The sequence below is a fragment of the Struthio camelus genome, chromosome 22, assembly GCF_040807025.1.
Source record: "Struthio camelus isolate bStrCam1 chromosome 22, bStrCam1.hap1, whole genome shotgun sequence".
NCBI classification, from domain to species: domain Eukaryota; kingdom Metazoa; phylum Chordata; class Aves; order Struthioniformes; family Struthionidae; genus Struthio; species Struthio camelus.
Window position 1 is genome coordinate 93,708 of NC_090963.1, and position 24,877 is coordinate 118,584.

At 48.4% G+C, this 24,877-nt stretch overlaps 3 protein-coding genes across 6 annotated transcripts; 1 reads left to right on the forward strand and 2 right to left on the reverse strand.

Annotated features, from left to right (window-relative positions):
* Positions 1-1,636: 1,636 nt before the first annotated feature.
* Positions 1,637-2,680, forward strand: H2AX (H2A.X variant histone). Its single transcript, XM_068916689.1, has one exon. The coding sequence runs from the start codon at positions 1,752-1,754 to the stop codon at positions 2,181-2,183; it is 432 nt and encodes a 143-aa protein (XP_068772790.1). The 5' UTR covers positions 1,637-1,751; the 3' UTR covers positions 2,184-2,680.
* HMBS (hydroxymethylbilane synthase) lies at positions 2,589-14,137 on the reverse strand. Of its 3 annotated transcripts, none has more exons than XM_068916686.1 (13): positions 13,874-14,137; positions 11,994-12,066; positions 11,243-11,292; positions 11,085-11,140; positions 9,955-10,032; positions 9,004-9,081; positions 7,670-7,745; positions 6,850-6,963; positions 6,317-6,355; positions 4,914-5,033; positions 4,618-4,671; positions 3,967-4,053; positions 2,589-3,687 (listed from the first exon to the last, which is right to left on the reverse strand). In XM_068916686.1, the coding sequence occupies exons 1-13, from the start codon at positions 14,009-14,011 to the stop codon at positions 3,514-3,516; spliced, it is 1,137 nt and encodes a 378-aa protein (XP_068772787.1). In that variant the 5' UTR covers positions 14,012-14,137; the 3' UTR covers positions 2,589-3,513. The 3 variants fall into 3 exon arrangements, with proteins under 3 accessions (XP_068772787.1, XP_068772789.1, XP_068772788.1); XM_068916688.1 differs by lacking the exon at positions 13,874-14,137 and adding an exon at positions 13,474-13,794; XM_068916687.1 differs by lacking the exon at positions 13,874-14,137 and adding an exon at positions 13,582-13,783.
* An 8-nt stretch (positions 14,138-14,145) lies between these two features.
* Positions 14,146-24,434, reverse strand: VPS11 (VPS11 core subunit of CORVET and HOPS complexes). 2 transcript variants are annotated; one of them, XR_011135894.1, is made up of 16 exons: positions 24,212-24,425; positions 23,733-23,881; positions 23,407-23,542; positions 22,214-22,377; positions 21,864-22,111; positions 21,279-21,480; positions 20,840-20,991; positions 19,114-19,300; positions 18,505-18,648; positions 17,801-17,989; positions 17,321-17,482; positions 16,709-16,848; positions 16,199-16,401; positions 15,495-15,592; positions 15,160-15,382; positions 14,146-14,425 (listed from the first exon to the last, which is right to left on the reverse strand). XR_011135894.1 is itself a non-coding variant. In XM_068916674.1 (16 exons), exons 1-16 carry the CDS (start codon positions 24,363-24,365, stop codon positions 14,264-14,266), a joined length of 2,787 nt encoding a protein of 928 aa, XP_068772775.1. In that variant the 5' UTR covers positions 24,366-24,434; the 3' UTR covers positions 14,146-14,263. The 2 variants fall into 2 exon arrangements, 1 of the variants encoding a protein (XP_068772775.1); XM_068916674.1 differs by having other exon boundaries at positions 15,495-15,666; positions 24,212-24,434.
* Positions 24,435-24,877: the final 443 nt, after the last annotated feature.

The following is a 24,877-nucleotide window of genomic DNA, read 5'->3' on the forward strand; positions in this document are numbered from 1 at the left end:
GATAGCAGTCTGCTAGTAGAATGTATTCATATATATACATATGTATCTACACACACTATGGATCCCTTCAGTAGCTGGCCTTAGATATTCTGGCCAGTAGCCGGCCCCTGGACTCCTTGGTCTCCCCAGTTGCTGGCAGCAGGGTACGTGAATCCTTCAGGCCAGCAGCCCCACTCCAGCTGCTTGTATTCTGACCTCACACACAGACACACACAAGTAGATCTTTCTGGTAGCTGGTCCAGACTGACGGCCTTCCCAGTAGCTGACTCTTAAGACACCCTCCTCGCCCCGCCTCGATTTTTCCAGCGGCTGGCTTGGACCCACCTCCAGTAGGTAACTGGCCGACCCTGGTCCCTGTAGTATCTGATCCTGGATACCTGGCTCTGAAGCATATTGCTTGCTGGCTAGTGCGACTTGATGTCCGCTAGCAATTACACAATCTGACATAGCCACTCACCTACAACCTGCACATACTCCAGTCCCCCCCAGTTGCTGGTACCACAGACTCATGGGCCTCTTTGGACGGTGGTCCAACTCCAGGTGCTGGCACTTAGACCTCCATGCATACACGTGCACACAGAATAGAGCGTCCCTTCACCGCAAAAAAAGCGAGAAATGCTTTACTAAGAGGACAGGACAGACCACGGTCTACCAAACCTACCAACCAGCAACATACGTACGCACAGCATTCCCCACTTCCTACCTTGTATTTTCTCGTGCTCCTATCTCCCAATCCCCTGTAACGCCTCCCTTCCCGGATCTTCCGCTAAACAACTCGTAATAAGTCTCACGCATTCCCACAATCCCCTGAAAGGATCACACAGTAAGCTTTGCACGTTCCCCCAATGGTCTTTCATGGTACCCCACTGTGAGCCCCATACCCCTGCAGGCAGGGACCCTCAGTCTGCGGGCATCTTGGGAGCGCCCAGCTCACCCCGGAGGTGCCCCTGCCAGAGGGGGCCCAGGCCCTGAGGCCAACCACCTCCCTGGAGGGTCCCAGGAGCAGCCTAGCTAGGGCAGCACCATGCTGATGGGGTCACTGGGGTCCCCCACCTGTTGTCGTTCCTCTAGCCCTTTGGGGTACTGTGACTAGCCCTTACATAACCTAGCAGGCAACACAGTTAAAGCTTGTTATCTGGCACTGATCTAGAACTGTTACCTGCAGGCAACGTGCCACAGTCAGAGCTGACCAAAATAAACCTGATGTTTCTCCTCTCAGGGGTACTGTCACTCGTGTGTAAATGCTTTTGCTGCCTCAGGGCTGTCCAGAGGCGCAAGCGGCTCTCTGCGATACAGTCGGCGCGGCCGAGGAGCTCTCGCGGCAGGAGCTGCCCCCCGCCGGGGGAAACGGCAGCCCCGCGGCAGACAGCGAGAGCCGCACCGCCGGGCCGGGGCCGCCGCCGCCGCCGCCGCCGCCGCGCCGCTCCGCTCCCTACCACAGCGCGCCGCACCCCTCCCCCAGCGGCGCGCCCCAACCGCCCCGCACGGTATGAATTTGGCGCCCTGCCTCCTTATTGGCCTGTCGCAGTCGCCAATGGACTCGAGGCGAGCGCGGTCAGATGGCAAAACCGACCAGTCAGCACAAAGGTTCTTCCAGGCGACGCACCAACGGCGAGGCGCGGCGACGCTGTCCAATGAGCTTGGCCCTCCTTTGCCAGAGGCTATAAAGAGGCTGGGTGAGGGGCCCGCCGCCCCGTTTCGCGACGCAGCTGCTGCGCGGAGGGTGCGAGGCGACAGCGTAGCGAGGCGCCATGTCTGGCCGTGGCAAGAGCGGCGGTAAGGCCCGGGCTAAGGCCAAGTCTCGCTCGTCGCGGGCCGGGCTGCAGTTCCCCGTGGGGCGCGTGCACCGGCTGCTGCGGCGCGGGCACTACGCGGAGCGGGTGGGGGCCGGCGCGCCCGTGTACCTGGCGGCCGTGCTGGAGTACCTGACGGCCGAGATCCTGGAGCTGGCGGGCAACGCGGCCCGCGACAACAAGAAGACGCGCATCATCCCCCGCCACCTGCAGCTGGCGGTGCGCAACGACGAGGAGCTCAACAAGCTGCTGGGCGGCGTCACCATCGCGCAGGGCGGCGTGCTGCCCAACATCCAGGCCGTGCTGCTGCCCAAGAAGACGGGCGGCGGCGGCGCGGGCCCCGCCAAGGCCGGCAAGAAGGGCGGCGGGCAGCAGTCGCAGGAGTACTAGGGCGGGCGGCCGAGCCCCACCGACACCACACAAAGGCCCTTTTCAGGGCCACCCACATTGCTCAGCGAGAGAGCTGCGATCCGCGGGGGGGGGGGGGGGGGGGGGGAAGGGGCGCCACCGCGGCCCGCCGCCGCGCCCGGAGGCGGCGCCATGGTCCGCGCCGCGCCGCCCTTCCGGCCGCCGGGGGGCTTCCTGCGCTCGCCCCACGTACTTCCTCCGCCTGCAGCCGCGGGGGGCGGGCCTGGGTGCCCCGGCCTCCACGCGGGGGGCTGGGGGGGGGGGGGGAGAGCCAGGCTGGCTGGGGGCCCCGGCAATAACGGAGTGAAACTCCTACACTGAAACTCCTACGCCACCCCGCTCCACTGCGATCAAAAGTACTGTAAATACAAGCGCTGCTCCCCAAAGTCCTTTGGGTCCTTTAAGTTAACTGTATTTATTGGCTGTTACGTTCAGTGGACGCTGCCTCGAGAATAAACAATGCTTCATTTCCAAAACGATACCCCAGTAAGATGCCATGTCCGTGTTCCTACAAGGCACTGTAACGCAGGAGCTCTGGAGAGAGAGTCTGCAAATGGAACTGGACATGTCAACTCTGAACTGTAGTACAAGGAAAGAGCCAACAGTTATAGAAAAAGGCATAAACAACCCCTGTTTTTCCCTCTTCAAGTTTAGCTCAAAGTTGATTAGCTATCGTATACCAATGACTGTCTCAGATTATAACTATCCAGGGATAAACGAGCCACCCACTTACTTCCCATCATAATTAATTACTGGCTGATGGCAAATTTAGGTCTGATACTTCAAACTTAATTCTTTACCTGAGACCTATGATGAACATAGTGTCCCTGGAACTTTACTATGAAGATCCCCTGTATTAGGAGCCTTATTCAGCTCCCTCGTGGCAGTCTTTCTGATGAGTGAACAGGCCCAAATAGTATTCAAAGGATTATGCAAGTTCTATAACTACTGAACGTACATTATTTTCTTTAGTGCTGTCACAGCTTAGTCTTTGATTATAATCTGTATTCAGTTCCTTATTCCTAAATGCTATAGGAGAACATTTCCCAAATTTTTTGACTTTCTAATGACAACAATAATTGAAACGACCTTCACAGAGATAGCTTGCGAGTTGGAGGAATGCAGAAGGGGATGAAATCCCTGCAAAGCTCAGTACTCACAAGTTAACTTTACATTTCAAGTTTTTATGTCCACGCATCCAATGAGACTAGTGTGAACGGTTAAATAAATCCTTTCCCTCACAGAACCATGAGGCAGTAGCTGCAGAGGCTTGAGCAACACTTGTAGCAATCATGCCTACCACACCACAGGTTTAACGGGCATCGTTGAGCTGCCTTGCTACGCTAAGGATATGTTTAGCTCCCTTGCTCAGAAGTAATCTAGCAAGTTCAACACCAAGGTTCTCTGCAGCTTGCTGGGCCTGACAAGGAACGTTCCTGGCTGTGATGCCAACGTGCTGCACATCATCGTTTGGTCCATCTTCATTCTGCAAATAAAAATATCTCAATGTAAGGCAGCAGGAAGCCGTAGGCAGTCCATTGTTTAACCCGTATGTAGAACTGGATGAAACGTATAGTCTGAAGAGTCTTGAACGGCAGCGTTCTGTTACAATTTCCAAGAACGCTTATCAAAATGGGGGTGGGGAGGGACACACACTGAAACTGAGACTTCGAAGAACCAGACCAAAAGTAATAGATTTCAAAAGGTCTGGTTTTGTCATCCAGCTTCAGGTTTGGATTTTGAAGCCAAAATGTGGTTCACATACCTGTTGTGGATAATTAACACTGGTCTGCATAGTCTCCTTCAGGCTATCAGAACCATCCAAGCTGTAGACTGCTCCAGTCAAATACAACTTAGGAAGACACACAGAAAGGATTAATACCATTTCAAAACAAAACACAAACAAAAACAAACCAAGCCAAGCATCTCCTTTAAACAAGGGGCAAGATGACACAGCCAAATCTGGAGGAGAATGTTTTTCATAGCCCAGTGGGACCAGCAGGAATAGCAATAGGATAAAGCTGTAAGGAAAAGAATCCCTGTTAGGGAAGATGTGACTTCCTGAGGAAAAGGCTGAATTTTTTATTATAGCATTGTGTAAAAACACTGATTTGTCAGGAGTCAGAAATGAGACTTTTTCAGACCTAAGGGCAAGGCTACCTCTAAAGAAGGAAAAGCCTAATTATAATTAAGGGCATTTTCCAACAGACAGAGCTTCAGCGACCAGACCCATTCTCATAGCTCTACTTCAGACACCAACCTGGAGAACTTGAATCAGGACCCTATCTCCCCTACTCAGTTGTAAAGATGTCTGCTGGAGTTATCTTCAGGGAAGTATCAGGGAATATACATACATTTAAATAGTTTTTTTTTTTTTTCCAGAAATAATCCCAGAAAAATACAAAGTGCTCTTTACCTGGCCATCTTTCAGCATGGTGTTGACTGCAACAGGAACGCTACATCCACCCTCCTAAAACAGAAAGGAGCTGACACCGAGGTTCCTACTTGACACGTTCAAAGCAGAAGCCTCTGCAAAGTTTGTGTTGCACGCAACTCTAGCTATCGCTCTTCAGTCACTTACACGCTCAATCTGTTTGGCAGTTTGAAGAAAGCGTAGCAGACTTACCATACTGTATTTTCAGTTTAACCATAGCAGAGCCATTTACCCCTGCAGGATGGAAGCAAGCAGAAAAGCAACAACGCCACACATACCAAATGTTTCATAAAGGCTCTCTCAGCAATGCAACATAGCACAGTTTCTCCATCATGCAGGGCAGATACCATATTCAGTATCTCTTGGTCTTTGGCACGGACTTCCACTGCTAAGGCACCCTACAAGAAGAAAATTAAAAGAAAAAAAAAAAAATCAATCAGCTTCATCTGCATCTCTGTGTACACTCAGCGTGGTCATGAAACAAAATTCATAGCCTTGGACGAGACTTTCCATTTCACTTGGGGAACAAGGTTTAGATATTTATAAAAATAAGTTAGGAAACCACCAGTTGCAAAAGTATCTTAAAGTAGCTGCTCCAAAGGGAAGAACTTACCTTAGCCAAGTGGTCAAGAGCGTGCTGTCACCCGACATCCTCTTCTGGCCCCAAACCATGCCAGTACCTATTGCACTTGGGATTGTACGTATACAAACCCCTACCCCATTGTCCCTTCACTACAGTACAGGAAAGGTTGGATAAATCTAAACTTGCCAACTGTTTGTCAAGCTACAGGTCAGATGCCGAGTTACTAACAAACCAATTCTTTCCCAAACTGAAAATGAGAACAAAAAACAAACAAACAAAAGAGGACTAGCACAATAACTGACAAATGCGATTTAAAAAAAAAAAAAAATCACTATTTCAGTCTGATTTTTTTGCAGCTTCCTCTTAAGTGACAATTTCTTTGCTGTTATACCCTTTGGGACACTTTTAAAGGAGGGCTGTCATCACAGACCACCTTTTCCAAACCGTAAGTAACTTGCCATCTCTTATTTGTCTGCTGGTACCATATCCAGACTGGGGAATATCTGTCTCACATATGCAGAAACACGTGCAGTCACTAGTACATAAGCCTGTCACGTTTTGCAAGTTTGATACCTGTGTTTACTGCATACACACAGCCAGGTGGCCAGCAGGGGCTGGAACACTTCCCACCTAGAAACACGTGCACTTGGAACGTGTGCCAAGCCACATGCTTCAGCTCCACACTGCTGGGGCTAGGACACTGGGGGTAAGGGGTGAGCAGGGTGTCACAGTGCAGAGATACTGCAGTGGCTCTGCCCAGTTAGCCTGGTACAGCTCAGCACCGACTCTGCCAGGGCCTCCCTGATTTTTGCAGAGTCACTCTAGTGTAACTGTCCCCACGCTTTGCCTTCACTAACCATTTTTCCATTACTGATGATGCCTCAGCCCCCAACACACAGGCTAGCAGAGGACTGCCTACTGTCCTTCCCACAGTCTGCACGTACACAGTCTAACAGCCACCCAAAGAGACTGATATAAGTTCTTTGGCAACAAACGTCGGAAGTCTTCGGCTGCCACACAGTTATCTACTCTGACACGTAGTCCTGCTGTTGGCTTTCAATACACATTAAGGCCTCAGACACAGAGGTCGTAACATACCTGTCCAACAGCATACAGACAATCTTCCGGGCTTAGGATCTGGAAGAAAGCAAAATCACACTTAATTCAGGTTGCACTGCTTAGAGTTCAGAAAGTGAGAGCTGAATTCTAGGCTCACCTGTAAAATCAGCTGATTGTGTGCCTGACCATGAAACTATCACCTCCTCCTTCCTATGCCTCAGTGTTTCTACCCCTAACATGAGACAATCTACTTTCCTTCATCTGGACTGTAACAGTTCATTAATTAGTTATCAAAAATATCTTGGCTGCCCACTGCTGTGTTGCTGCACACAAGTATAGTGAAGTGCTGGGAGATTATCAGATTAAACTCCTTCTGCGCCATGGAAAGACGCAACAGGAAATTTGTACTTAAAAAGAAACAAAAATGCCTAAAATGCACCAAACCACAGGCTAATGTGGAAATCCATTCAGCAGGCTGCATGCTCATCTGTGAAGGGACTAGCACTAGGCCTGAAAGAGAAGCAGTTAACGGTTCAGAAGAGAACGTTATTTTCTGCTCTGCTGCTCCTTACCTGGCCAATGCGATTCTCCCAGCCCATTCTCTTCAGCCCAGCAGCAGCCAGGATTATGGCACTGAAGTCTTCCTTCTCATCGAGTTTCTTCAAGCGGGTGTTTAAATTCCCTCTCTGCAGAAGTGGTTAAGCAAGTATAGAAACAGCACGCAAACAGTCCTATAACCATTCGCTTGTGTGCATTTACAGAATGCATAGATCCTGACAGCCTACATCAGTCAGGGTACCATCCTGAAAAGTGTTAAACATGGACAATTGTTCCACTGTCTTTAACAGATTTTTCCTCAGTGTTAGGAATTTTCAGGAATATTCATTCAAGCACTGACTCTCGAAAGATACCCACGCCATTTAAGAAGGTGCATTGTTGGCACCTGACACCAACTCATTTTGCAAATCAAGGAACTGCGTTACTAGGACTGAGATAACACTGCCTTTTACTACTAGTTCAGTGGCTCAAGTCACCTACACCGTTTTGGGGACCGAACGGCAGTTGGCCACCACTGTGACCAACACATGGTAGGCATCTGTCAAGCAGCTTTTAGAACATTTCTTATTGTGAAATGCTTCTACTTCTTCAAAGTTAGAATAAGGCCGAGCCCTTTCTTTACAGTTTCAGGAGGAAGAACAGGATTGAAAGGGCTATAGAACAATTATACACCCCTCTCAATATGTTAGGAGGAGGCAGCCTTTTGGGGAAGGGGTTTATTCTTGTACGTCAGGCAATGAGAATCAGCCTTGAGTCCAGATTTAGCGTTACAGTGAGTTCTGTTTTCCTTTTTGCAGCCTTATATGGCTCCCACGTTTTGCCAGGAAAGGATACGATATCCCTGAATTCTAACTGAGGAAACTTCTTTCTGAGCTGGGCTGCTCGCCGAAGTGAACTGGTTCCAATCACGCTGTTGGGAAAATGAAATCAGTGAAATCCGGAATACTCCTAACTTACCTCCAGCCAAAGATACGTCAGAAGTTTCAAGGAACCATAGAGTAAGTTCTTTAAAAATTCTTAATGGAAGTGTAGATCTTGAGAACCTGCCTAAAATTTATGTTTTCTTGCCAGAAGGGAAAACTATTTGGTGAGGTTTAGTACAAAGTCTGACTGAAACTAGAAGGCCATTCCTAAGGGACCGATTTACAGGAGATGCTTCTGGAAGGCAGCTGTTAACCACCAGCAAGGATTGATGGAACTTCATTTTAAAGAGCATGACCACCTCCAACCAAGTCACCTCCACTGGCGATGCATGAAGAAAGTTGTCACAGAGAACAAACTCGGCTGTCCCCAACTGAGGCAGACATAGCCAGCCAATCTAAATGACATAAGATGAAGGGACTTCATAAGTGACAGAACTGCAGTGAGAGGAGAGCCTTTGGAAACAACAATGTGCCAGTCTGGAAAAGCTGCCAGTCTGGACGGAAAGCATTTCCTTTCCAGAGGGGTACGCTATTCATTTTTGTTGCTACCCTGGAACCTAAACCAGATATGATCTGCCAGCTACCCTGTTTGTTGCACAGCAGTGTGGAGCTACATCCGTGACGCTACTACTTTGTTTCTTTAACTTTGATTTTAATACAGAAAAACAAAATCTTTCTAATACAGTTACCTTCATCTGAGTAATTTCACTCAGTGGTCTCAGGCAAAAGAATCCAATAACCTCTTTATAGAGGCACAGAAAACCAGTCAAGTAACTCAAAGCAGAGAAACTGCTCGTCTCACAGAGAACCACAGGGAGCGGAGGCCAAACAACCAATGAAGAAATCAGAATTGGCTGGGTGAGAACAACAAGAGCATGGTTCAGGCCGGTACAAACTAAATGATGCACTGGACACACTGTCTAGACGGTGTGCATTCCCCTGCAGTGAGCACTGTACAAAGGGTGAGGAATTCACTCTGGAGGCCACGATAAGAAAGGGTCTAACAATCTCAAGGATGGCTGGAGAGATCCAACCTCACTCAATTAGGCTACAGCACGCCCACAAGACAGCGTTGCTCTTTTCAGCAAATGGGTTCAGCATAACGTATATGAAAAGCTAATTTAAGGCAACATAAAACCACTACAGAAAAAAAGCAAGGAATACATCAACGTGTCACTGGGAAATATCAAGAAACCCCTTCTTTCCATTTCTACACCTTACTGTCTTCCCCTTCTCTCTCCTTACCTCTTTTCAGGAAGGAGGCCGAGTGTTTTCCCAGAGTTTTTGGGATGAAAGACAACAGCATCATGTGGGTTTTCCCTTCTGCAAAACAAAGCAAGAGCAGAATAACCGAGACATCCTATAACAGAAGGCTGTTAAAACTTCAACAGCTCTTTTCTCAGTCCTCACAGAAACTGCCTCCAGCTCCAAAATGCCCCTTCATCCTTATAAAAGCAAGGATTTCCAGCAAGCCTGCTGGCCACAGAATTCTACGATAGCTATAGCTCTTCCCCCAACTCAGAGAATAATCGGGGGGGGGGGGGGGGGACAGGACAAACTTGCAACAGCCAGGCATAACCTGCTGACATGCTTAATCCTTACCTGGAAGACCTCACTGAAGGATAAGGGAAAACAGTATCTCCTGTGGACCTTGCGCATGCCCACAGGCTCACGCTCCCTCCCTTTCCCATTTTGGCTATTCCCCAGTCAGGCAGAACGGCAACAAGCACTGTTACAAAGTGACCTACATGGACACCAATCACCACGTGGCATGGGAATCCAGAAGACATTCTATTACAATGGCTTTTAATTGTTACTACAACAAAGCAGATTCCAGCTAGTGGCCTAAATGAGAGAGAGGTCTTACGGGTCTGCCAAGCCTTGCGCAAACAAGCCCTTCAGCCACAACTGCTCCATTGCTCCCTCCAGCTTTTGAGGAGCGGAGCCGCCCAACATGCCATCTTTGTAATAGCGCAAGTGTGGCAGTGAAGAGAAAGGAAGTAACTAACAGGACTAACTGCGTAGTCAATTTTCCTTCTAAGAGCCAGGCCTGGCAGACCTGGGTTGTTCTGTTTGTTTTGTGGGGCTTTTTTTGTTTCCGTTTTTTCCTAAGCAGAACCTAATCTGCCCTTGCTTTTCTACCCACACTTTAAAATGCAGGTCTCTCAGAGAATCAAGCCTTGGGCCCACACTTACTTGCAGATAGCACCAATGGTAAAGCCAGGAGGGAGAGATGTTGGCAGGTCCTTCAAGGAGTGAACCACCAGGTCAACTCTAAAAATTACAGGACAGTAATCAGAGTACTGAAGAGATGGTCGGGCCCCTGAGGTACTTACCAGAGCCCTGCAGGTAATCTACAGAGAACTGAGAATCCACACGGGGAATTAATTTGGAAAAGAGGGAGGAATTTCAGAATTCTACAGCCAGAATTACTAGAGAATGACAGTGTAACATCAGAAAGGTCACTTCACCTTTCTCTCTGCCTCTTCCCCCTTCCCTCCCCCCCCCCCCCGGTAAAATTAGGGTAATGCCTTCCTCCCAGCAGTGCTGCAAGATACATTGCAACAATCACGTTGATTCCAGGGAAGATGCTGGAGAAGCGCGCATGGAGAAATTCATTGAAGCAGTATGCAACCAGTATGTTCGCTGGTATGACACTTCACAATGAAAATAACTGCTATCCAAAGTACAAGCCATCTGCCTCGTTAGAAGGACAACAAACAAAACTGTACATGAATGAGCCTACAGAACTTTTTTTTAACAATTTCCAGTAAAGTCAGTGATCACATGCCTGTGTGTCAGAGAAGCAGAAGAAAGCGTTTGTTTTTAAACCCACTTTAACCAAGCCATAAGCACCACAGCAGCTCTTCTCAGGATGTTACAAGAAAAGCGATAGCCTCCTCCTGCTCCAGTACAAGTCTGAACTGAGTTTTCCTGCAGAAAGCAGTTACTGCAAAAAGCAGCAGAACCTCCGATTCTCCAGCATGCTTATCAACAGGTAAAATTACCAGGCCAAGTGTTTTAAAAATAATGTATTTGCAAACAGGAATTAGATTAGATTACATCTACTCTGATGTGCACGTTAACACACACATCACATAGGTGAACCAACCTAACCAGGGCAGACTTTGTGACACGACAGCTCTGCTTCAAAACATACAGCCTAAATCTAGAGCAGAGGGTAAAAAGAGGCAGTGACTTATCCGAAAGGGTCTCTTTCTTAGGTAGCAGAAAAGAAGGAAACTAGATCACATGCGCAGCAAGCCCAGGATGTCCAAAGAGCACCACGAATGCCAGACAACAAAGGGAAAGCATTGAGCTCTTACTCATTTCTTTCGAGTGCGTTTTCCAGCTCTTTGGTGAAGAGGCTCTTCTCCCCAATCTAAACACGAACAGAGGAACGTGAAGCACAATAGAAAATTTGCAAATATACCATCACAAGCAATTACTCTGCATTTAGGGGGAAAAAAAAGAGATCCTTTACCTTGGAAAGCGCTGTATCCAAGATCTTGTCTCCTGTTGTTGACATGGCAACTGTTCAGAGAGAGAGCGCACAGGCAAAATGTAAGGCATGGTCAGAGCACGTAGGCCTGGACTAGAAGTTTCTATGTAACACACGATACGTGGTAACACAGCATTACACACTGCTGTGTGAACAGAGACTCAGGATAAATATGAGAGCAGTTCACTTCTAGGAATGCATTGCACTGAACACAAGCAAAAACGAGACTTCTTTCACTATCCTGAAAAACACAACAGAAGGGAAAGAGGGCATGTTTTGGGAAGAGTAGGCTCAGTAGAAATTGTCCAGGTCTTTCTCTGGAGCGTTGGCAGATACTCAGCAGCTCTCTTCAGTGCAAGACTGGGCTCCCAGCTCTTCCTGTGCTGATGGGCATCACAAGCCCCAGACAACAAAGCATCCTTAGCGCATACACTGAAGTCCAGGGTGCAGCTAGATTGATGTCAAGTCCTCGAAAGGGAGCAATGTAATGCCATCTGCCTTATGTACTCAGATCCTCAACTGCCAGTAGTTTTTGAAGACCATCTTTCTTCCTTGGAAGATAGCAGCAGCAGTTGCTCAACCGCACAACCTAACTGAGCTCAGACCGGACTCCTAGATAGGTGGGGCCTAATTCTCCTCCTCTTGACAGCGCTCTACACTCACATCTTGCACACAAAGATAACCAGCTGGCTCCTGCTGCTATCTACCCCAGAGCAACATCCAAAAAACTTACCAATCTCATAGTGAAGGTCAGGATGTAGCTCACGGAGCATCTCAACTACGCTGTCAGTCTGAATCCGGGCCAACTGCAACAACACAGAAAGCAAAGTTCCATACAAAGAGTGCATCACTGATACAGCAGCTAGAGAGGCCTTTGCCCTGTGATAGTCACTCATAACCGTGACATCTGCTAAAACATAAGCATTAAAAACAAGCAGCATCAGGCAAAATAGCTCGCACGTACAAACCGTTTGAAGCTGTACTATGACCAGAGCACTCCACACGAGTACTACCCCACGTACTAAGCAGGGAAAAACCTCTCTCCCTGTCCAACACTGCTGTGATCAAAGCACTGACAAGGCACAGCAAAGAGAATTTATTCAGCTAAAAACGGTGACCAGAGCAAACAACTGCGTGTCTGGATTTGCACACTCTACTTTCAGCTGCGCCAATTAATTCAGTAGCTGTCCTCCAGTCAGACGTTCTTCTTCTGTATACCGCCTCAGCATCTTTATGCGTGGACAGCACTTACCTACCTAACTTTAGGCCACCCTGTTCCATCTCTGTGGAAGGCCACTACTGAAAGAACAACGCTAAAGACACGTCATTATTTTATTACTTTCAAAATTAAAGCAGATCAAAACTTACGCTCTAAGACGTAAGCGTGCAAGTAGCAGAAAGGCAAACAGAACCATCCTGCTGTGACTCACTGACAAAAGAACAAGCCATATCATGCGCTGAGTACTATATGCTTTTCCTAGGAGCATGAATTTTGCAATGCTGCAAGTGTCGTAAAGTCGGTAGGATTTTACTTTGCCTGTAGAAAGCCTCTACTGCAGGCAAATATGAGGTACTCATGCTGTATGAGATCAGAGCCCTATTTAGAGGTTCTATGGGCAAAAAAGAAGTAACAACAGCTCAGGTGTGCACACAGAGCAAGCAGCAGGTCTTAAAGCAGTAAAATACAGGAGAAACTTCCCTTGTGCAATAGCAGCAGAAGCAAGTAACATAAAAACAGCATGACGCTAGCAGAGAAACTCTGCACGAATGTAAGCAGCCCTAGAGTCAAGCAACCGCAGCTGCACAGAGAACGGGTGTTTCAGTCTCTGCTGTGATGAGCTATGTAGCGAAGGGCAAATAACTTTGCTCTCAGGACTGCAGCTGCCCTAACATACAAAATGAGTGTAAGTAGTTGTTTCCCTTTGTAAAGGGCCACAAAGGCCTGAGGTCGGAAAGAGAGATAGCACGCGTGCAAGGCTACGTCCCTTGCCCTTGCCCTGAACTCCACGTATAACACCTTCTCAGCTTCTCCGAAAATTCTTCGTAGAACTTGCTACCAGGGTGAATGAGTTTATCTCGGAACAAAAGCCTGGGGGACACTTATCTCCCTTTACAAGTCTGCTCCTCCCTGCCGCAGCTGGACGGCAAAAGATACCCCCTCTATCTCTGGACACCTTCCTTCCCAGACCTTTGTGAGAGGCGAAGCAGCTTGCCTTTTCTTCTCCTGCCTGCCTTTAAGAGCTGCAGGTCTTAGAAGGTGCTGTATTAGAAGGTGCACAGCACGATTCTTGCTGCCAGAGAACATCCAGTAGCACCCGTACCCTCGGTCCTCGAGGAACTGCAGGAAGGCAGCCCGCCCGGAGCCGAGCGCTGCCTGGCTGCCGGAGCTCGCTCCAGGGTCCCGCTAAAGGAACCGAGCGGCGCGGACCCCACCTCCCGCCAGCGCCGACGCGCCGCGGCACGCAGCCCGCCGGCCGCCCCACGGCAGGCCGCGGCCCCTGAGCCAGGGCTCGCTTCTTGGGCGGGCCCGGGGCTCCTCCCGCCCGCCGAGCTGGGCCGCCCCCCTCCGCAGGGCGGCGCGGCCCACCCCGGCCCCGCCCGCGCGCCGCTTACCTGGCTCCGGCGGGTGCCCACGCGGACCGCTCTGCCGCCCACGCCGTTCTCGCCCTGCGGCAACAAGCGGGTCAGCGGCCGCTCCCGCTCGGCGCCCCCCGCGCCCCGACTCTCGGCGCCCGGGCTCGGAGCGGCCATGGCACCGCCTCCGCCCTCAGCGCTCGCCGCGCGGCTCCAGGGCCCCGCCGCCCGCCCCGCCGCACACGTCACGGCACGTCACGTCCGCCCCGGGCCCCGCCCCCAGCCCGTGTGACACGCCGCTGCGCGGCCGCTGCCCGGCCAGGCCGCTTTATTGGGGGGGGAGGGGGGGGGGTACAGGCTCCGCGCGGCCGCGTTCACACCGCGGCGCAGCGGGAAAGGCGGCGGCGGCGGCGGCTACGCGGCCTGGCTTCAGGTGCTGCGCTTGGTGTGCACGAGGAGCTCCCGCTGGAGGCCCGCTTCAATGGTGGTGGCTGATTTCCCCGGCAAGTCTGTGATGAGGGTGAGCTTATTGAAAACGCCTCGACCAAAGTAGTCGGCGACCACGGAGAAGCCATCGTTTGAACATTTGAGCTGCAGGACGCAAAGCAGCATAATCAAGAAGAGCCTGCATCCAGAGCGCTTCCTTTCCTTCCCGTTCATCTCCACCCCTTTGCATTACAGACACGCTTGCGTGCTTTGCAGCATTTCCATCATGCAGGCATAATAGCGTTAGTACATTTCTTGCATTAAGCTTTTCTGTGACTGGGACGTTGAACCTCTATGAACTCAGCAGCTATTCTTGCTTTCCTCTTGCGCTTGAGCCACGCGCTGAGAAGCTGAATAGACAAATTATCCTAAGCGTAAAAGCTACTGAAAACACACTGCCTGAGTTTTTCCAAATGCATCAGCACGTTCCAGCCAATCTCCCCTTCTGAACCTCACTATTTAGTCCTCGGGGAAACGCTGTGCAGAAGCACCACCTTTAACGTATTAGAGCTGCATTGTCCACATGCCGATTTGAACAACTACTTTCATTCTCCCTGATTTGTGCTATAGAACCTGTTGACAAGCTGTCACACCAACAGTCCCTTTCAGGGTTAAAGAAAAGTAGTTTTGCCTCCATCTTTGCAGAGCATCAAGGAATCCTCTTACCCTGCACCTAAGCCAGTCACTCCAGTTCTTAATGCCTCGTTATTCTCAGTCGATAGAGCCTTGTTTAAAAAATAACTTTCAGCCTTACTCGTCTCTACCAGCCTTAGGAGCCTGCACAGGAAGCTAAATCCTGTTTACTTAAACTTGGCAAGACAGGCAGCATGTTACCTTACCTGATGCTGAAACTGATCATGCAGATCTCTCTTCTGCTCCTGGGCTCGGATCATGTCCATCACTTTGCGATTTTCTGGCATGCAAGTAGGACATTCTGAATCGCTCTCAGAGTAGCTTTCAAAGCAATGCTGGTGGAAGGAATGACCACACAAGAAGTGGACTGAAGGCAGCTCCAGGGCACTGGTACAAATGCTACACTTGGTCTTCTGAAAGATCTTGGGACTGAGACAATGAAAGGAAGGAGAAGGGTGGAAAAGACAAGGTATATTTTCTTCTTAATAGAGTGAAATAGCTTGCTACCCTATAAAAGACAAGACACCACAAAGTCCTGCACCTTGCTTTTAGCTCTTCGATCTCCTGGCGGATCCTTGTGGTTTCTTCTCGGTATTTTTGAATTCTCTGCTCGTCCTGCTCAATTTGGCGGCTCTGCTTCTGCAGTTTGTTGACAAGATAATCCTTAATCACAGACAGCGTGGCTGTGGAGTTATGAGCCAGAGTCTGCACAACTGAAGACAACCAACACGTTAGTTTAAATGCAGGCAAAAAGCTGCAGCTACATTAGTCTTTCAAGAGGGCCTTTTAAGGGGTCACTTACAGGCAAAGAGGTTCAGCATTTCTATGGAATCACAAACCTCATTTAAAGACTCTGTTTAAATTTTACCTTTTGAGGGCCACAGCAACTAATGCACTTCCAGAAACAGGTGACTGGGAGCATGTTTGGATAGCTCAGATCCAAGGGATAAAGCACGACACGATTCGATTCTATTCCTACTTCCCCATCCATCTACTGCGACAGTTTGGGCAAGTCCTTCGCCTCCCCGCACTGACAGGACAGACTATAGCAATGCACAGGCATCTTATGTGTTTGAAACTGCAGATCTTTGTCCCCAGTTAGGGAACTGTCACTAGCATCCCTGTTCCCTGTAGCGCAGGTTAGTCATTTGAGTGGTGGGCTCAAACTTCATTGATAGCTCCCGGAACTCTAGTCTACACAGAGTGCTATAAACCAATTTTTTTGGTGCCACATCTCAGTATTACCAAGTAGTGGAGGCATAAGATTCTTGTTCTCAATGTGTTTCAGCACCGCAGCAATATACTCCTTACAGTCCTCCTCCTTCCGCGCAAAGTAGCCAAGAGCCTGTTCCCAGAGGCAAGCCTCTTGGTCTCCATACAACTCGCACACCTCAATCACCTTCTTGTACTGCTCATTCTGCATGTGGTAGTGCATGATCTGTTGGAAACTAAAGGAGAAGGAAGCAGATCAGCTATACAATCACCTCACTTTTTGAATTGTTATAGGGACCTCAGGTTTTCACCCTGCCATGCAATCCCCAGACATTGCCACAGAAGCCAAGACTGGTCTGTCATTCATCCTCTACATAATTGCCTTGCTATAACAATAGGACATTTTCAGCTGAGCCATGATCTGTACAGTTCCTGTCTTGACATACTAAGAGAGATTCTCACTCTTGTAGGGCAGAAAGGCTTACAGCCCAGCTGTCCCTATGGCAGGGTAAGAAAAAATATGAAGAGAAGAGCAACACTCACAGTTTGCCCTGTTCATAGAGGTAGAGGACACCATCCTTGAAATTGTGCATCTGACATAAGACCAAGGCCTTGTCAAAGACTGTTTTGAACCTTCCACTCTTCAGGAGGGTGATGGCTTCATTGCGCAGCTTCTCCTTGATCTACAGAGAACCGGGGTGGGGCGGAGCGGAACAAACACACACATAAGACCATTTTCCACTAACACCTGATGACAAGTTGTAGCTCTTCTAAAGCCAAGGAAAGTTCTTCTGTTTACCCTCTAGCCCTATTAAGCAAACAGGACACAATTTCTTTGGCCCAGATAACCGAGAGACCAAGACAAGCATACACAGCTTGTTTTGTGGGAGGAGGTACCTGCTCACAGAGAGTGCATTCTCTGGAATGCATGCTTGAATGAGACTCACAGAAAACAAGCTCAGCCTTAATAAAAGGAATCCTCTCCCAGATAGCAGACTGCTTTCCCATTTATTTATTATTTGTCCAGGACAGCATATGTATTGCTTAATGTTAACACCACCCACGTGGAAAGGTTACGGGGTCAGCAGGAATGAAAATAGGTTCACCAGCCACCAAAGTTCCCTCTCAAAATAAAAAAGCGGGACGAGTTCAAACCTGTTCATCTTGTTCGTGTGCCCAGTTCTGAAGTTGAAGTTCCAGTAATGTGTCATAGACACCTTGTGGGGAGTCAGACTGCACTTCAGTCATGTGCTCCAGAAAAGCCTTTAATTCTCGGGAGTTGTTTGCAAAGACTGGAATGAACTCCTCAGAATTAGCCTGTAACACAGCCCAGAAAAAGTCAAGCACCCAGACCAGCCACAGCCAGACAGGTGCTTCTTTCCCAACATGTAGGGTGCTCATTCCTAGAGTCTCTGGCACGAGAGGAATACTCAGTACAGAATTCTAATTAATGCAGAAATCAGCACTGAGCAATACCATCAGGGAGTCTCTTGTCTCTAGTAATAACAGTACAGCAGGGCAGGGCTTCCCATTACATCTAAGATGTCAGGCCTGCACCAGAAAGCATGCGGGAGCATCCACTTGCTGCAAACGTACTACGCTAGAGCAACAATTCTCAGTCAGTGCAAACCATACCTTTTTTCCTTCCAGCATCCCAAGGCCTTCATTGTCTCCTGATGGCCGGTAATCAGTGCACAGTATCTTCAGCAATTCCGTGGTCTCATTAGGGACATGGTGCATCAGGATTTTACCATACCGCTTCATGTTGCTTTCTGCCTGATCAAAGGGCAGCTTTCCAATGTACCCCAAAGCCTCCTGGTAGTTCTGTGGGGGGCAGTCAGCAAGAATCATATGACACTGGCATCTGCTACCCACTTCGAGGTTGCACTTCTACTTGGGCCACAGAGAGCGCTGAAGACATGCTGCAAGTATACCATCAAGGCATACGTCATTTCGGAGTTTGCTCCAAATTATCACTTAGTTCACTATTCCTCCTGATTCCCCTCCTTGCGGAGGGAAACTGGCCACGGCCCAGGGGAGAAAGAGAGTGATTTAGATTAGTCTGTCACTAAAGATCCCCCCTTCTCTTAAGTGGCTCTGTGAAAAGTCATCTCTGAGACAGAACAGTTAACCCCTCTGATTTCCACCCTCAGAGTCTACTGTACAAGCTAGAAGCAGAGAACCAACACATAAGCAACAGCAAGCGTTTTTATCACTGTCTGAATAGTCCTAGAGGAATCAACGCCCACGGAGTCCACAGATTAGCCCACAGAGGAGTCGCACCCCTGACAAATAGTATTCTCACCAGTAGGAACATGAGAACGATGGCATCTCCTCACCTTGATGTCCTCTAGCTGGATTTTGAGGTACCATTCATGATGCGCATGCTTCTCTGCCAGGTATACAGCATGGGAGTAGTAACCTGCTTGACGAAGCACCTTGATTGCTGTCTCCACATCAAAGCGGACCTCACTCTCACTAGTCTATAAGGACAGAAGCAGAAAGGCAGCTCCCCGTTACTCCTATAATCCACAAATAGCAATCATTTATGTAGATGGAGGAAAATCAAAGTAGCGACAACTCAGCACCTCTCATGCAAGGGAAAGGTCACACGTGCAGAAAGAAAATAGTCTAGCCAACTCTCAGTAGCTGCTAGTCACACTGGCAAAAGCCAGCAGGTTCTAGACTTAAATGGCAAGCCAGCCAAATCCAGAATGAAGCTGATACCTTCGTTTTTGCTCCTTTATTTCTAAGCTATCAAGGGACAAGTCCCATTCTGTCTGTGTTCCCTCCCCACCCACCCACCTTTTTTTTTTTTTTTTTTTTTTTTTTAAAATACAGTCGGTCCTCCTCCCCGGAGTCAGTTTATTCTGTAACCATTACCGCTTTTCAATTATCACGGTAACCTAACAACTTTGCATTATTACTAGTTCACCTTCCACAATTACCTTGATGAACTCCTCCAGTTTGGAGCTGTCTTTGAGTTTAGTGTAACAATTCAGCAGAAGCGTGGTATGGTCTGCATTTGCCAGGGACTGCAGGTGGAGAGTCTGCAGATAAGCAGTGAGGTTGTGTATACGCTGAGCATCCAGGAACTTCCGAATAACATAAGATGGCTCCAACTTCCCTATAGTCCTGGGAGGGGAAGAGTCATTTCACAAGAGTCCAGATATCCAGTGAGTCACAAACGGAGAAATTAATAACGGAGCAGGCAGAACGTTGAACTAAAGCAGACACTAACCCATTAGCTACTTATCAGAAGAAACAACTAGTTATGGTGTGACCAGACCACCCATCTGTAGACACAGTGAAACAAATAATCCTCTACAACAAAGGCTGCAAACTGGGATGATGGTGGCAGCACGTGAGGATTTAATGTTCCTTTAAGGAAGGGGTGAAAGGGTAGACTACGCCGACCACAGCTAACTAGGAAGCCCAAACAAGGGGAACAGCAGCCACGTTTTCCTTCATTTCAGCCTCATACTCAAAGTCTCACATTCAAGACGCTTGCCGACATCTGAGCAGTTTAAACGTCAGGGTAACTGTGGCTAACACAAGTCCACAGTAAAATAAACGTCAACTCTCACCAAAGGTCAAGACTCCAGAGAGCAAAGTTTCAGCTATACACAAATACTACACTTCATAGCATTTTAAAGAGACTAAACATGAAGTCGTTCATAAGCCCCAAAACAGAGCGTTAGAAGTTTTATAAAACCCAAGAAGTTTTACTACATACTTCACTTAGTCTGTTTGAGCATTTTCCAAGACGACTGCTGTACCTGATCAAATCACATCATCCACCTTATCTACTGTCTTGGCTCTGACAACAGCCAGTAGTTAGTATTTCCAAGAAAGATACAAGAAAAGCAACAGAAGAAAATTTCATCCTTGCCTCCTGTGAAAGCTGTAAGGCTAAGTGTACTACATGGTTTTCTTACTAGCTCTTCAAAAGCTTTGCCTGCATTTAAATAGCATTTTTTCCAGATAGTATTGGTGGCCACCCGAGCACCCAATTATGCCACGATGTGCAAAGAAAATTAATGCTGGGTTATCAGAATTCTATTTTTGCATTGCATGAAAAGTTCTTTTCATATCAGTCAGCTTTCAATATACCAACTTGAAATTGCACTGAATTGCTTCCCCTTCTGCTCTGAGGCAAAAAGAACAGATGGTCCTGAACCACCCTCTCTCTATTACACCTTACTTGCATCACGTTAGCATTTGCTCTTTTCCTCAGTAAGACATGAATACTTATCTTTTATATTTGCCTCAGTGGATAATCTTACAGACCCTTAATCTGGTTTGTCATGTTTCTGTGAGCCTCTACCGTTTCACAGTGTGCTTTTGGACACAGGATAGCTGGAGTGGCACACAAGATTTCAAACGAGACAACCTTTTGTTTATACTGACACTATTAGGCCCCATTCCGTTCTTACAGGCAGCTTCATAATCCATGTTATGATACAATCACAGAGAAGAAGTTTACATTAAGGCATAGGCAGTGATTTCCAGCTAACTTTTCCGAGACTTTTAATCCAACCGACATGCCTCTCTCTACTGGTCGAATCCTTCACCTTGAGTCAGTGTCTTTTATTCCAGGCCGAGACAAACATCAAGGCCTCTGTAGCACTTATCTGAGCTACATTATCTTGGCTCCATACAACCCCTGCTTACCGGATGTACTGCTGGATGGCTCCATCATGATTCCCCTTGTTGTATAGATGATCTCCATACTGCCGGAAAATCTCTGACAAACCGTCACTATCCAAGTGGTGACTCTTGGCCAGGTTAATAGCCATTTCAAATAAGTTCTTTCTGAATAACATCTGTTAAATATGGGATAACAGCAGCATGAGGGAAACATCACCTCCCAAAACAAGGTTAAACAATGCCTGGAAAACAAGTTTTTCCTTCTTTTCGGTGCTGCACATGAAAGTACGTGCAGGCTTTTAAACACCAAATGCTTACAACATTGGTTATGCAGAGAAGCTATCCACTCACTTGTTACGTTACTCACTTACCTGAATGCTGGCTCTTCAACTTTTCCATCTGTGAAGGCAGTACAATCTTGCAGACATAAGGCAGAGACTAATAACAAAAGAGATTTACATGCCTCAAGTTTGGTCTGTGTATCCTTCTCCTGCAGGACATGAATCTTCCCATCTCTGGTCAGTACATACAGAGACCCCCACTCTGCTAAGACATCTATTATATCATCGAAGATTGAGCTGTATGCAATGAATTTGTTGCACAAGTCATAGATATTCAAGATTTGTTTGTCTGAATTCTGTGCCTCGCTCCCAGCAAACTCTGACCTGGAGAGCAGAAGAAAGTTTTAGAAATCCAGGAGAACATAACTTGAATGCTTTCGATACCTACGCAAACTAGGGATGCCTAGAGAGCAAGACAAGTGGGGTTCTTTCAGACAATTAAACTAAGCAGGCCCATACTGATGCAGGAATTCCATCTGTGGGTTAGACAGACAAATTCATACAATTAGGGAAAAAAAATCCTGCTGGCTCAACATACTGGATTGCTCTACTCTCTCAATAGACATTAATGATGTAGGGGGTCTGAATTAATTCTGACAGCCTCTGACAAAGTTGCAGTCAGCCCCTATAGTGAAGCCTCCTAGGGAGGAAGGGAAAGCATGAAGCTGCAAAAGTGAAAAGAACTCATCTGCTCCAAGGAGCCCTACTTCGGAGACGTCTTTCGGTCCTTGGAGACAATGATGAGGTACCCCCGATACCAGTGAACAATTAGCTTTTGTCCCTCGAAGGCAAAGCATGGGCCTCGTTCATCTGGTTGATAAAGGTACACACATTCGTTTCCCGCCACAATGAACTGGAGATCCTGGGAGGGGTCACTCAGAGAAGAACAGCGCAATCCACAACCATGAGTGTCCAACTCCAGGTGAGGATAATCTTTCACTGAGAGTGTATAAGACTACAGAGGAGATACAAGATTGTTGAGAATCATTTTGAACTCGACTCTGAAGCCAATTCAAATTGCAAGTCAGACTCTCATTTTTAATGAGTAGCTTCCCACCTGGATATTCTCCGTGGTCACCACAAACAGATGTGTTGTTTTGCCAGACTGTCGGAAAGCAAGGCCAGTAATCGGGTAACTGCCCTCATGGAGGATCTGGGTCTTACTATGCCGATCTCGAGTGATGTCTCCTTTCGTAAGTACAACGCTCCCATCTGCAAAACCTGAAGGAGACAGGCAAAACTGTTTACTCATATGGAACACTTGAAATATTATCCAACGTTAAGTTACGGCAGCTCTGGTGAGTGCCAATACCTTGCTATCCAACAAAGCATTAAGTAATGGGATCGCTGCAGGCTTTCACTTCACGGAAGCACGTATCAAACTATCCCCAATTAGTCTTCTTTCAGGCCATAGCTGTCTCCTGGCGGCACGCATGATGTCATTTTTCAGTGACATTCAATTTGTCTTCCCCACACAAACTTCATTCACGGTTTTTTTTGTTTTTTGTTTTAAAAACAGCTATCTCAACCACCAATTCTAATTATCATTTTAATTCGTTTGTTCATTTAAAATATACAACACACACACAAAAAAAAAAAAAACCCTAGAGGGAGATTCCTAAAACCGAGTAAAACATTAGGGCCCCAATCCTGCAAATTCTTTCAAGGGGAAAGGCCACAACATGCATTCGGAAACTTTGATTTCAGTGCAGGGATGAACCCACAGAAATAGCTTGTGGCTTCACAACCCTTACTGGTCTTACTCTGTCAGTGGTTAAGCAACAAATGCTACAAAGGAGTGTTTAAATCCTAGTAAAGAAACTAGGGTTTTTTTGTGTGTTTGTTTTAAAAGATTTCTACATAGTGACTGAGAAACAAACATCGCTGCACCCTTAGACATCATGCAATCTATGATTTTTTTCTGTGCCACAATAAAAGCTAAATTTCATAAGTTCATTAAATTTGAAACCCTACCAATTTATAGGAAAATATCACATCAATTAAAAACACATGCTTCTCTTCTAAGCATTAAAGTTAATACAGTAATATATATAGATGCACACTAAACACGCATTTATTTTCTCAAGCTCTCCAGCAGTGCAAGACACACTATCTCTGCAGCAAAAAAAATGAGTGTGAAAAAAAGAAGTCAGTATGCTCTGTCCTGACTTTTTGTGTTACCCATCCATTCTCCCTACGTCTTAGTACCATAAGATTTTTCCTTAACTATTCCTGTTAAATTTTACTTACCAATAGCCATGAAATTAAGATTCTCGTGGACGGTTAGGCAGGATACAACTGTGGGCTTGTTACCCGGTATTGCTGGAAAAATCCGGGTGCAAAGAGGATTGCCACCATCTCGTTTCTCCAGGTTCCACACTTTAACCTACAAACAACAGAGACAGGGCATGGGCAAAAGGTCAGGCGTTAGGAAGTCTAGAACGGACATCAGCATTCACAGAGCCAAGGAGCAGTAAGCTACTTAAAAAAAAGACGCCTCTACCAAAGTAATCACAATAGCATTTAGAAAGACTCGTAACACAAATGAGCTTTTTTCTCGTAGTTGTTTGACTTACCAAAGGATTAATACCCTCTTCATCCTCACCAACAGAGACCAGGATACTGTGCTGCTTCAGCTGGTACAGGTGCGTTACCCTTAGCTTGTAAGCTTGGAAACTAGTAAACTGAAGGGAGCGGGGCAAAAACCAGATCTGACCTTCCATATGTAAATCTCAGTTAAGGTACGCAAAGACAAAAACACGCTCCCAGGCATGTCATAACCCAAACCTTCGTGCTTCCCGGTTGCTGACCCCTACCGCGCTTATAGCAGGTGCGCTCCCTGGGGGCAGTCAAAGAGCACTATACATCTAGCGGCAGCGTGGCGCGAGCAGGGGCCGGAGAAGCGCAGAGAGCCGCCGCAGCCCCCAGCCTGCCGTGCCCCCGAGCCTGCGGGGGCCCCCGCCCCGCCCGCGGGAGCCCGCGCCCCCGGCCCCGGCCCCGGCCCCGTGCAGGCCGCAGCGCCCGGCAAGGCGCCTCTCGCCGCCGCGCAGGATATCCCCGAAGACGAGGCTGCCCCGGCCCGAGTCGCAGACCGCGATGCCCGGGGGCAGCACGAAGGGCTTCCCGCCGGCCCCGTCGGGCCCCGTCGGCTCCTTCACCGCCTCCCTGTCGAAGAAGACGAAGCGCCGCCACTGCAGGTAGGCCGCCATCTTGGGGCCGGACCGGGCCCTGGGAGGGGGCACGTCGGCGGCGCCCCGCCCCTCGCCTCTCACGCGACCGGCGGGACAGGCCGCGGCGCGCACTGCGCATGTGCCGCGGCAGGGCGGCAGACCAAGGGGCAGCCCCCAGGCTTCCGGCCCGCTGCAGGCCGGCAGGGCGCGCGGGAGGCTGGAGCAGGGTTCAGGGCAGCTCTCGCTGCAAGGCGATGGTAACTGCCCTGCCCGGGCCCACGACTTTCCCCAGAAGGGCTAAGCCCACATCTCGCAGCACTGCTCTAGCACCAGCTGGCGCAGCCTGCCGGAAAGCCCCGAGGCAGACAGGCGCCGCGGAAGGCCCAGACGCCCTCCAGGAGGCCTTTCCAACCTGAAGTACTCTGCGACTACCCGCAGCCCCCTGCCAAATCCCTCCAAGTGCTCTCCCATTAAGCAGCTCTGTTCAGCAGCTTGAATCAGCTCTTCCACAGCCTTCTGCAAATCCGTGACCAGGAGTACAGCATGTCAGC

What these genes read in the sequence shown, in the direction of transcription:
- H2AX (XM_068916689.1), top strand. Translation starts at nt 1,752, where the DNA reads ATGTCTGGCCGTGGCAAGAGCGGCGGTAAGGCCCGGGCTAAGGCCAAG.
- HMBS (XM_068916686.1), bottom strand. Translation starts at nt 14,011, where the DNA reads ATGGCCGCTCCGAGCCCGGGCGCCGAGAGTCGGGGCGCGGGGGGCGCC. An exon ending in TGGGCACCCGCCGGAGCCAG is followed by an intron (nt 12,067 to 13,873) that starts GTAAGCGGCGCG and finishes GTGTTGTTGCAG; the next exon opens with TTGGCCCGGATTCAGACTGA. An exon ending in TGACCTTCACTATGAGATTG is followed by an intron (nt 11,293 to 11,993) that starts GTAAGTTTTTTG and finishes CTCTCTGAACAG; the next exon opens with TTGCCATGTCAACAACAGGA.
- VPS11 (XM_068916674.1), bottom strand. Translation starts at nt 24,365, where the DNA reads ATGGCGGCCTACCTGCAGTGGCGGCGCTTCGTCTTCTTCGACAGGGAG. An exon ending in AAGAGGGTATTAATCCTTTG is followed by an intron (nt 23,543 to 23,732) that starts GTAAGTCAAACA and finishes TGTTGTTTGTAG; the next exon opens with GTTAAAGTGTGGAACCTGGA. An exon ending in CTCTATGAACAGGGCAAACT is followed by an intron (nt 16,402 to 16,708) that starts GTGAGTGTTGCT and finishes CTTCTCCTTTAG; the next exon opens with TTTCCAACAGATCATGCACT.